Source organism: Esox lucius, chromosome 5, assembly GCF_011004845.1.
Source record: "Esox lucius isolate fEsoLuc1 chromosome 5, fEsoLuc1.pri, whole genome shotgun sequence".
NCBI classification, from domain to species: Eukaryota; Metazoa; Chordata; class Actinopteri; order Esociformes; family Esocidae; genus Esox; species Esox lucius.
Genome location: NC_047573.1, coordinates 9,554,709 through 9,566,493, shown reverse-complemented (window position 1 = coordinate 9,566,493; position 11,785 = coordinate 9,554,709). Strand labels below are relative to the sequence as shown.

Below are 11,785 nucleotides of genomic sequence, written 5' to 3'. Positions count from 1 at the left end.
GGCAGAGAAGTCAGGGAAGAAAATGTAAAGGAACTCACTGGGAAGAGAGAAGGAATGAGAAAGAAAGAGAGGGAAAAGGGACAGAGAGCAGGAGGAAGAGAGATAAGATCCTGTTGAAAACAAATGACCCAGGAAGCAGGCCAAGATGAGACAAGAACTCTCAATCACTCTCTCTCTTTCCTTCTCTTCATGGATGCTTTAGGGAATGTTTGATGAAGAGAAAGGAAGCCCTTTACACCAAACCATCACCAACCACCCCAGCCCTCTACACCAAACCCATCACCATCCACTCGAGCCCTCTACACCAAACCCATCACCAACCACCCCAGCCCTCTACACCAAACCCATCACCATCCACCCAATCCCTCTACACCAAACCCATCACCATCCACCCCAGCCCTCTACACCAAACCCATCACCATCCACCCCAGCCCTCTACAACAAACCCATCACCAACCACCCCAGCCCTCTACACCAAACCCATCACCATCCACCCCAGCCCTCTACAACAAACCCATCACCATCCACCCCAGCCCTCTACAACAAACCCATCTCCATCCACCCCAGCCCTCTATACCAAACCCAATCACCATCCACCCCAGCCCTCTACACCAAACCCATCACCAACCACCCCAGCCCTCTACACCAAACCCATCACCATCCAACCCAGCCCTCTACACCAAACCCATCACCATCCACCCCAGCCCTCTACACCAAACCCATCACCATCCACCCCAGCCCTCTACAACAAACCCATCTCCATCCACCCCAGCCCTCTACACCAAACCCAACCACCCCCCACCCCCCCCCCCCCCACACACACCCACCCCCCACAGCCGGAACTTCAGGGCATCTGCCTGCCAGCTAATCATCCCTAATTGTGCGCTAATAGAGAAAGCAATGAACAGCGGGAAGGAGGAGAGGAGGAGAGGAGCAAGGAGGGAAAATAAACAAGGGCAATAGGAAGGGGAAAAGGGCAATTTCAGCTGAAAAATATTAATGTAATCAAGGCAAATTAGTAGGTTTGGGATAACATTCCTATGGCTCACAGTGTTTACTTTGCAGACGAGCAATGGAAAGTGTGTAGAGTACGGAGGCGGAAGGAAGTCAGGTTGGTTATGCAGAAGGCCGTTACCCCGCTAGCACGAAACGCACACACTAGAGTTACCACTACTCCCTGATCTAAACTGCAGAGCCGATCTGTTTACGTGATCGAAACGACACAATATTTGTAGGCGAACAGGCCCAGAATGTGAGTCATATACGGTCAGGGTGAGTGGAGTTTTGGTCCAATTCATTGTGTGATTGACGATTCCACAGTTCATAATGTTTCTGTGTTTCAGTCACGGCGGTGGGTCATCTGTAACAACGTGAAAAAGATCAAATTCCCTATCAGCTGCCTTACAAGTCACACACCCTTTACATTTGGTTCCAATTAGAATGGGTATGCTTTGCTCATTCCAATTCTGTGATCCAACTAGTGGTATGGGAGAGCTGTCATTAATTTGCGAGAATGTTAATACATCCTGTTTTGTATGTATGTGTGTGGGTGTGTCTGGGGGAGGGGGATATGGTTGAGTGGAGTTGACCACAGGAGGTTTCAGACAGGAGCAGTGCTTGTTTGCTTATTTGGGGAGACACAATGTTCTGTGCCCCCCTTTTAGACAGACAGGAACGGAAGCTGTAAAGACATTGTCACACACACACACACACACAGGTTGTGCATGGATCGGCTGTGCCTATGCTGTGAGCTGATTTGCTGACTGGTGTTTACTGTGGATAATGTTAAACAATACTCCTGTGGAGACTTGGGAGTCTCTGAAGTGTGGAAACAGACTGAATGCAGTAGAAAAGATGTCCAAACATGCATTAAACTGCACTCCAAAGAGAACCACGTAAGAGTTTGACCTGGCCACTGCACAGGGCTTCTTCACCGCAGATCAAAGAGCCTTCTCTATCCTGAAAACACTGGGAACGTTTGACAGTAAGACTGGAACAATACGTTCTATGCACATAAATTTTTCAGATTTAGCAACAAGTAACTAAAAGAACGTCCATTGTTATGAAAATGTCAATAACTCCGTGACATACCAGAAGAAATACTGGAATATAACTATACACATCTGTAAAAACATTTGATTCTACCTGGGAGAATTCTCCCACTAGCCAGTGTCTTGTGAAGAGAAAAGTAAATCAATATATCAAGTAAAGTCTTTCCAGCTCAGGTTCTCAACATTCAAATTGGATCCACCGTTGTCATATAGTGCCCACTTGTGGTTGACAGTGAAACTGCACCCCTTCCTTGCCTGAAGTCAAAATGTAACTTTGGTATCTCATTGGCCATTACTGTCGAATAGCTCAATCTAGATGTTCTTCTCAAGTCAATACTGAAGTCTATTCTATTGTAAAAAATAAATTAAATAAAAACAAGACATAAAAATTTGGGAAAGAAGAACGTTTGGGTGTCACCCTCAACACACTTCTAAATGTTTTCCTTCTTGAGTGTGGGTTAATTTTCATACAAAAAAAATGAATAGGATGGAAGAGGGTGCAATGACATGAAGCCATTTGGTCTGTGAGCACAGAGCAGGGAGGGTGGTTGGGGATGGTCTGTGAACACAGAGCAGGGAGGGTGGTTGGGGATGGTCTGTGAGCACAGAGCAGGGAGGGTGGTTGGGGATGGTCTGTGAACACAGAGCAGGGAGGGTGGTTGGGGATGGTCTGGGAACACAGAGCAGGGAGGGTGGTTTGGGATGGTCTGTGAACACAGAGCATGGAGGGTGGTTGGGGATGGTCTGTGAGCACAGAGCAGGGAGGGTGGTTGGGGATGGTCTGTGAACACAGAGCAGGGAGGGTGGTTGGGGATGGTCTGTGAGCACAGAGCAGGGAGGGTGGTTGGGGATGGTCTGTGAAAATAGAGCAGGGAGGGTGGTTTGGGATGGTCTGTGAACACAGAGCATGGAGGGTGGTTGGGGATGGTCTGTGAGCACAGAGCAGGGAGGGTGGTTGGGGATGGTCTGTGAACACAGAGCAGGGAGGGTGGTTGGGGATGGTCTGTGAGCACAGAGCAGGGAGGGTGGTTGGGGATGGTCTGTGAACACAGAGCAGGGAGGGTGGTTGGGGATGGTCTGTGAACACAGAGCAGGGAGGGTGGTTGGGGATGGTCTGTGAGCACAGAGCAGGGAGGGTGGTTGGGGATGGTCTGTGAACACAGAGCAGGGAGGGTGGTTGGGGATGGTCTGTGAACACAGAGCAGGGAGGTTGGTTGTGGATGGTCTGTGAACACAGAGCAGGGAGGGTGGTTGGGGATGGTCTGTGAGCACAGAGCAGGGAGGGTGGTTGGGGATGGTCTGTGAACACAGAGCAGGGAGGGTGGTTGGGGATGGTCTGTGAGCACAGAGCAGGGAGGGTGGTTGGGGATGGTCTGTGAACACAGAGCAGGGAGGGTGGTTGGGGATGGTCTGTGAGCACAGAGCAGGGAGGGTGGTTGGGGATGGTCTGTGAACACAGAGCAGGGAGGGTGGTTGGGGATGGTCTGTGAGCACAGAGCAGGGAGGGTGGTTGGGGATGGTCTGTGAACACAAAGCAGGGAGGGTGGTTGGGGATGGTCTGTGAACACAGAGCAGGGAGGGTGGTTGGGGATGGTCTGTGAGCACAGAGCAGGGAGGGTGGTTTGGGATGGTCTGTGAGCACAGTGCAGGGAGGGTGGTTGGGGATGGTCTGTGAACACAGAACAGGGAGGTTGGTTGTGGATGGTCTGTGAACACAGAGCAGGGAGGGTGGTTGGGGATGGTCTGTGAGCACAGAGCAGGGAGGGTGGTTTGGGATGGTCTGTGAGCACAGTGCAGGGAGGGTGGTTGGGGATGGTCTGTGAACACAGAACAGGGAGGTTGGTTGTGGATGGTCTGTGAACACAGAGCAGGGAGGGTGGTTGGGGATGGTCTGTGAACACAGAGCAGGGAGGATGTTTGTAGATGGTCTGTGAGCACAGAGCAGGGAGGGTGGTTGGGGATGGTCTGTGAACACAGAGCAGGGAGGGTGGTTGTGGATGGTTGGCTGTGGATTGGAGACAGATGTGGAAACAACACTTGGGTGGTGCAATGTAGGTCAACTGCCTCACATGGAGTGGGAAAACCAAAACAAAAGCTCACTCTAAGCTTGCCACGACCCTGTTCCTCTCACAGTCTGGTCACTCACACAGCTAACTATGGCCACTTTACATGGTAAACAGTGTTGTTTTCTCTGTGAAGGAAAGAGGGTCAATGTCAAAGACCACCACAGTTGTGATGATACAGCTATCTCACTTGTAGTAGAGAAGTTAATGTTGAACGGCAGTGGAAAAAGTACCTGTCAGTGAGAGAACAACGTTGACTTCATTTTCAGATTAATGTCTACGACAAGCCTTAATGGCTGTTTTCAATTTGGAAGTGGTCTCTCTCCAAAAATACACACACACACACACACACACACACAGTGTTTGGCTTCCCCTACAGCAGGCATTGATGTTGGGCCAGTTCTTCTCACTTTGACGGGTACAAAAGTGTCACAATGCAGCCTTCATTGCATGGCTTTATAATGCCTGATACTGTGTCTTTCACAGCAGCCCTGATGTATTAAAAAAATCTGAAAACGGTACAGTTATGTAGCCTATATCAGTTCTCTGTGGTCTTCTCCGTCTTCAAGATCAAACAAAAATTCCCTGGCTACCATAGCTGAAGCAGTTCACCAGAAAAAATAGATATGGTCCCAGTTAGCCTATTTAAATTTAAGGGGAAGTTATACATGGAAATGTAACTATTGTAATAAGTCCAATGTACTGATTTTGACTTTTGGTCAAAATACTGTAGAAATGTAATTGGCAACATTGTCTTAACATGGTTACAAGAAGGCCTGGGCCTAATTCAGAAAACTGTAAACTTGTCACTGACAGTTATCTTAATGATTTTGTTCATTATTATAGACGGAATGATTTTCTTCATTCGCTTAGAGTAGGACAAAGCTAGGAAGCATCATCGAACACCAAACTGTACACGGAACAAGCAATTTTTGCTAATAAATTCTATGGAGATTGAACGTTTGATTTCTACAGACCAGTCCAGTCGGTTCGCTAGAAACATCACTCAGCGACATATCTCACAAGAGAAATACTTTTACATCACTTAAATACAGTTACACGTCTTCCTTTGCATTTATTTTCACATTTCTGTTTCCTCAAATAATGAATGGATATAACCTCCAGGGAGCCTTTACTAGATCAGCATCGGTAAGTCAAGCTACTCTCTTTATAAGTTACAATTAATTGTGTACTGGGCAAAACGATAATGTAAAACGTATATATCGTTTTCTCAATATGTCTGCTGATGAATATCTGCACACTGTAAGGTGCTGCTGGGACAAGAGATCTTACAGTGAGCAGGAAAGAATACACTTATTTCATATAATTGAACTGAATATATGTGTTTTAAAAAGATCAACTCTTAAAGTATACTAAAAAATATGTGATTTCTTTACCACGGTTGAAACTTTTTAACATTTGATATTATGTTATATTGTGCATATGCATTCATTTATTAGCGAGTAACACAGTAACTCAACGTATATGCTGTTTCTTCTTATAACTAAGCAACCAACGGAAACGTCCAGACCCGCTCACCTGTCACTTAAACCAGCCTGGACCAAAATACAACATGTCACAGAAGCTACACGATTTGCCTTGCAGAGAGACCCGCTGAAGCAGTTTATGGTGCTCCAGAGTCAAGGTTCCCAAAGCAGTGTTCCCCGTCATCATCATGGAGTGACTGGCTTGTTGAGAACAAGTCCCCGGAGCAGTGAGTAACAATAGGTTCTCTAGCACCTCCGATCACTGTCAAAGGCTCAGTTGGAAGTCTGTTTGAGATTAGTGGAAGGGAAAGAAAAGCGTCAAGAAAGTTGAGTTGCACTGTGTTTGATCTGAAGGATCAAAAAGAAAGCAGAGAAAGGAAACAGGATAGCAGACCTGGTAAGAGATTACAAATAAGTACAATACCTAGAGTGTATGTGGAGATTGCATACAATCTGCAAACTAATTAATCGAATAAACCATATCTTTATTGTAGATTGGCTCGCCGGATGTTGACTTCAGTATTTCAATCTCAGTGCCATTGGCACTAACAACACTTCCTGTTTCCTGTGACAGACCTGGGAAGTGAACACTCAACTCAGAATGAGGGAACTTGAATGTCAGGCTTTCACTGAGTTGATCACAGCCCTCTGTCAGCAGACTGAATCTCTTTATTCTTCTGATTGATTGATTGATTACCTGTGTCCCCCATTCATTATGTAACAATTGTCTAGGGATTATTCCGTATGGTATTCTATTATCCCCTAATGCTGTATAAAATGACTTGGGCAGGGTCCTAGAGTTTATTTAGTAGTGTGTGTTGGTCTGTCTGGCATTTGTATTTTAGCAACCCTGAGGTGTGCAATGAGGTCCTGACCGCGAACACCCCACAAGGGCTGTAGTTTTGGAGGTGCTCTGACCCAGTCATTTAGCCATCACAAGTTGGCCCAAAGTCACTCAGATCCTTACGCTTGGCCATTTTTCCTGCATCCAACACATCAACTTTGAGGACTGAATGTTGCTGCCTAATGTATCTCACCCACTGACAGGTGCCATGATAACGAGATTATCAGTGTTATTCACTTCACCTGTCAGTGGTCATAACCATCAGCCAATCAGCTTTCAGGATTCAAACCACCTAATTTATCATTCACAGTATTATAGCTTATTAGCAAATGTTTTATACAAGACGGTTTGGTGACAAAGTTGTGTTGTATGATGAAATGAATCTTATGATTACCAGATGATGTCGTGGTCATCAAGCCAATGAAGAGCAGAGTCAAACAATTCTTCTGTAGGCTTTTCTGCTGCTGCTGCATCTCCAATGATGATGTCGTAGAGCAAACCTAACCAGCTATACAGCTTTACACACAGACCAAAGTTCGGCACAATTGTTTTACCCCGTTAAACATTTCTCAAGACCATTCAAAATTTTAAAACAAGTTGTTTTGCATTGTCTCAATGTTTACCATATTTATAATTTGCTATATAAGTCAATCAGTATTTGTTGTTTAAAAAACGTGTCTTGTTTCATAGGAAACATAATATGACAGATTGTTTTTGCATCAGCATTACTGATGGGTTGGATGAGCGTAACTGTAGTATTTCCTGACATTTCCAGGAGAGGGCAGTCATGTATAATTTCACAAATAATTTCAAAAAGCCTTCATTCTGATAGCTTTGACTCTTCTATCAAATATCAGACAACACTTGAAGAATAGCAACATATCACTTTTAAATGTTTTCATGCTAGTTTTTAAAGTTTATAATCGCCATGGAAAACTTAACCATGCATCTACCACTTTTAGGGTGAGGAACCATTTAAAATTAACACGAAAAGGTTAAATGCGTATTTAAGGGCAGGCATATGCATATCTGACTAATTTGACTATGATGGCAACACTGCTTATTGACAATGTCATGAGGTGTAATTAAATAAAAAAATATATACATATACATATTTATATATACAAAAAATGACAAGATCTGTATGTACTTGTGTAGGTTAGTAAGACGTTCATGTGATCAATAGGGTCGTATCCATTAAAATCTTCGGCTGGCAGAATAACCTTGTTTTTATTCTGCCTTTTTGTGCTTGTCTCTTTGGTTTTTTTGTGATTAAAATATTTATGGGAGATCCGGAGAGGCCCCGCAGGACTAGATAAATGATAGAAACCAAAGAAAGCGGCCTTCTCCGCTGCAGGGATCTGGTTATTCTCATTTAAAAGTAATTATGATGACCGTGCGTCCAACATTAGTGGTGGGGGCTGTGGTGAGACTGAGAACTAGCCTCTAGGAGGAACCACAAGGAAAATGTTGAGATCCATCCTTCAAGACTTATCAACTACGGTTACCAGTGACTGTTCAATCTATGGAGGAGAAACCTACATGCTGTAGTTCTACAAATGTAAGTGTAGTAGTTTACACTGTAGTGTTTTTGCATGCATTGATTTGCCTATGTAGGCCTATCAATTGATTTGCATATGTATAGCTTAAACAGTATATATATATGTATATATATATATATATATATATATATATATATATATATATATATATATACACTCACCTAAAGGATTATTAGGAACACCTGCTCAATTTCTCATTAATGCAATTATCTAATCAACCAATCACATGGCAGTTGCTTCAATGCATTTAGGGGTGTGGTCTTGGTCAAGACAATCTCCTGAACTCCAAATTGAATGTCAGAATGGGAACGAAAGGTGATCTAAGCAATTTGGAGCGTGGCATGGTTGTTGGTGCCAGACGGGCTGGTCTGAATATTTCACAATCTGCTCAGTTACTGGGATTTTCACGCACAACCATTTCTAGGGTTTACAAAGAATGGTGTGAAAAGGGAAAAACATCCAGTATGCGGCAGTTCTGTAGGCGAAAATGCCTTGTTGATGCTAGAGGTCAGAGGAGAATGGGCCGACTGATTCAAGCTGATAGAAGAACAACTTTGACTGAAATAACCACTCGTTACAACCAAGGTATGCAGCAAAGCATTTGTGAAGCCACAACATGCACAACCTTGAGGCGGATGGGCTACAACATTTTGTGGTGGAACGGGAGCTTCATGCCCTGGATGTGCATCACACAAATCTCCATCAACTGCAAGATGCTATCCTATCAATATGGGCCAACATTTCTAAAGAATGCTTTCAGCACCTTGTTGAATCAATGCCACATAGAATTAAGGCAGTTCTGAAGGCGAAAGGGGGTCAAACAAAGTATTAGTATGGTGTTCCTAATAATCCTTTAGGTGAGTGTATATATATATATATCTAATATGTATACATCCTCATCTATATTTATTTATATATATATATATATATATATGTATATAATATGTATACATCATCATCATCATCTATATTTATTTATAAATATGTATATATATATATATCTAATATGTATACAAAATCATCATCATCATCATCTATATTTCTTTATAAATATACATATGTATATATATATATATATATATATATGTATATAGATCTAATATGTATACATCATCATCGTCATCTATATTTATTTATAAATATATATATATGTATATCTAATATGTATACATCATCAGCATCGTCTTTACTTATTTATAAATATATATTTATATGTAAAGAGAGAGAGAGAGAGAGAGAGAGAGAGAGAGAGATTCTGCAGCCATTACCATACTATTTATTTTAATGTTTATTTTCCTTTTGAGGGAACTTACAGATCATAAACTATACTTATGAAGGTAGTACCTTAGATGACCAGTCGATTCCAGCGACTTGATCTTTTCTATGTACAGTATAGGGAACACAATGGTCAGCATGTTAAGCAGTATAATCTAATATGTGTTTCATATAGGCTATAACACATATACTGTCTCTGTCTCTTTCTCTCTCCCTCTCTTTCTCTCTCACTCAACCCCCTCCCTGTCAAATTAGCGGCAGTTCACAGGGCTGGGGGTGAGAAGGGGAGAAGTGAGAAGAAGCCTGGCATAGAGCTCCAACGAGAGGCAGTGTTGATTGAAAGGCTTCCGAGAATTCTGTGGCTTTGTTGTGAGGTTCCCTCTGCAGTGTACAGGAGACGGGTAATGGCTTTAGCAGGGCCAGGTATACAAAGCTCCTGTGGCCACAGACCGGAGCTGGACAAACTTTACTGTTGACATCTGGAATTTCTTTCCTCCCTCCTTTTTTTTTTCTCTCCCTTTTTTTTGATTGAGGGGTGACTCACAAGTCTTCCAGCTCGTACGGTATCAATCATCGTAAAGACATTAGCTGGCTAAATTTAGACATGTTGTTGCCTGTCCATAGTCATGGGCTGCTCTGTAGGATTCTACCATGGCCTCTCATGTGTTGGACTAGATCAGATCAGAACATACAGTATGTCAGCAGTCTGACACATAATGTTCACCTACTATAACGTCTATCTGTATGCAGGCAACTGCTGACACAATGCAGACAGACAGACAGGCAGACAGACAGACAGACATACAGGCAGACAGACAGGCAGACAGACAGGCAAGCAGACAGGCAGAGATACTATAATGACCAGACAAAGACCAGAGAAAAGAGATGATCCAGTGCAAACTGCATCAAATGCCAAACCTTTCTCTCTCGTTCTGTATCTCTCACACTCTCGTTCTGTCTCTCTCGCTCTAGTCATGTCTCCACTCTCTATCTCATTCTGTCTCTCTCGCTTGTTCTGTCTTTCTGCTGTCCTGTCTCTCTCTCTCTCTCTCATGCCCATCTAATATTTTCAGAAAATAAAGCCAACCTCAGAAATCGCCAAGATCCCACACCATCTTGACCATTCAAATCAGGTATACTTCCTATGCTTCTCTTCAGCCTTGAGCACATCCTTAGAACCAGAGGACCAAAAGAAGGTTCCCAGAAGATGGAACACATCTCCACATGGACTACTGACCCTACCAGAGGAGGCTTCACACTTTCCCCCTTCCATATAAAAAGCAATAATGCTGAATTGAATCACTCACAGTCTGCACGGAGCGGGCGATTTATCTGTTTGTGTGAGCACACGGACCTGTCTCATATCCACAGGGACATCAACAGAATGCAGCAGCAATGACACGGCAGCTCCTCAACACTTTACTTAGATGTGTAATAAAAATATATGGGTGCATGACCAAGGAGCAGGCGTAGATCGAGAGAGATGTGGGGTGCGTGTGTGCGTGCGTGTGTGCGTTCGTGTGTGCGTGCATGTTTTTAGTTATCGAAAGCCCAGTCGTAGCTGTGGGAAATTTGCACGAAGTGGGTATTGTCACGAGAGCTGGGCCAGTTGTACCCCTGCGTGGGTCTCATGGGGGGTAAATCCAACCCCGGGTGTTTGTTGATGTTCGGCATTTAAGGAAGTGTTTGGCCCAGCAAGGGTGTTCCCTGTCGGGGCTGTTTGTTGGCCCAGGCCTGATCCTGAGAACTCTCCGGGGAGGGCGCTCAGTCCGCCTCTTCAAAGTGTCCGGCCCTGGCGAACAGGAAGTCCAGCTCGGAGCTGTTTAGAACAGGAGGAACAGGACAAGAATGGACAGACACTCAAACAACCAGGAAGGAAGGTATTCCATGAACACGCAATGCTACTGTCCACAACACCCACCCCTGACAACCACCTACGCCACTGGGGGGATTCCAAAGGACCATTTACAGTGATTTATTTCCTTTTTCAAGCTCACTATCTGATTAGAACCAGATGAGGTGAGATGGTTCTTGTTTTCTGAGAGTGCATCCCAAATTCCCATACAATGAAGTGTACTGTTCCACCCTCTCCGTTTTGTTGCTCTATGGGCCCTGGTAGTTAAAAAGGGAATAGGGTACGGTTTGGTAAGCAGCCTGTATGTTGGAGAAAACAGATCGAAAATCCAACGGACACTGTCACCCACCTACATCATGATATGAAATACAGCCAGAAATGTTCATTATTCTGGGTATATAGGCTGTCAGCTTAAATAAATGGGAGTCTGCGATTCTTTTGCTGTTTGAATGATTTGTTTCATCTGCTCTGGCCCATGTTCAACTACAGAAACATTTGTATGGACAGCATACTGTAAATCTGTTTTTCCATTAGGGTTGTGGCCAGAGGAATTGGCACCCATACACTTTTTTTCTACTTAAAAATAACCTAAAATGGACCATAGTATTTGGTCTTCACAATTCCTTATCTCAGTGTAAGTATTACAAA

The 11,785-nt window shown here is 43.8% G+C and overlaps 1 protein-coding gene across 1 annotated transcript; it reads left to right on the top strand.

Moving 5' to 3' along the window:
* Nucleotides 1-212: 212 nt before the first annotated feature.
* LOC106024300 (extensin-like) lies at nucleotides 213-878 on the top strand. The gene has a single exon (XM_034292388.1). It carries the CDS (start codon nucleotides 213-215, stop codon nucleotides 876-878), a length of 666 nt encoding a protein of 221 aa, XP_034148279.1.
* Nucleotides 879-11,785: the final 10,907 nt, after the last annotated feature.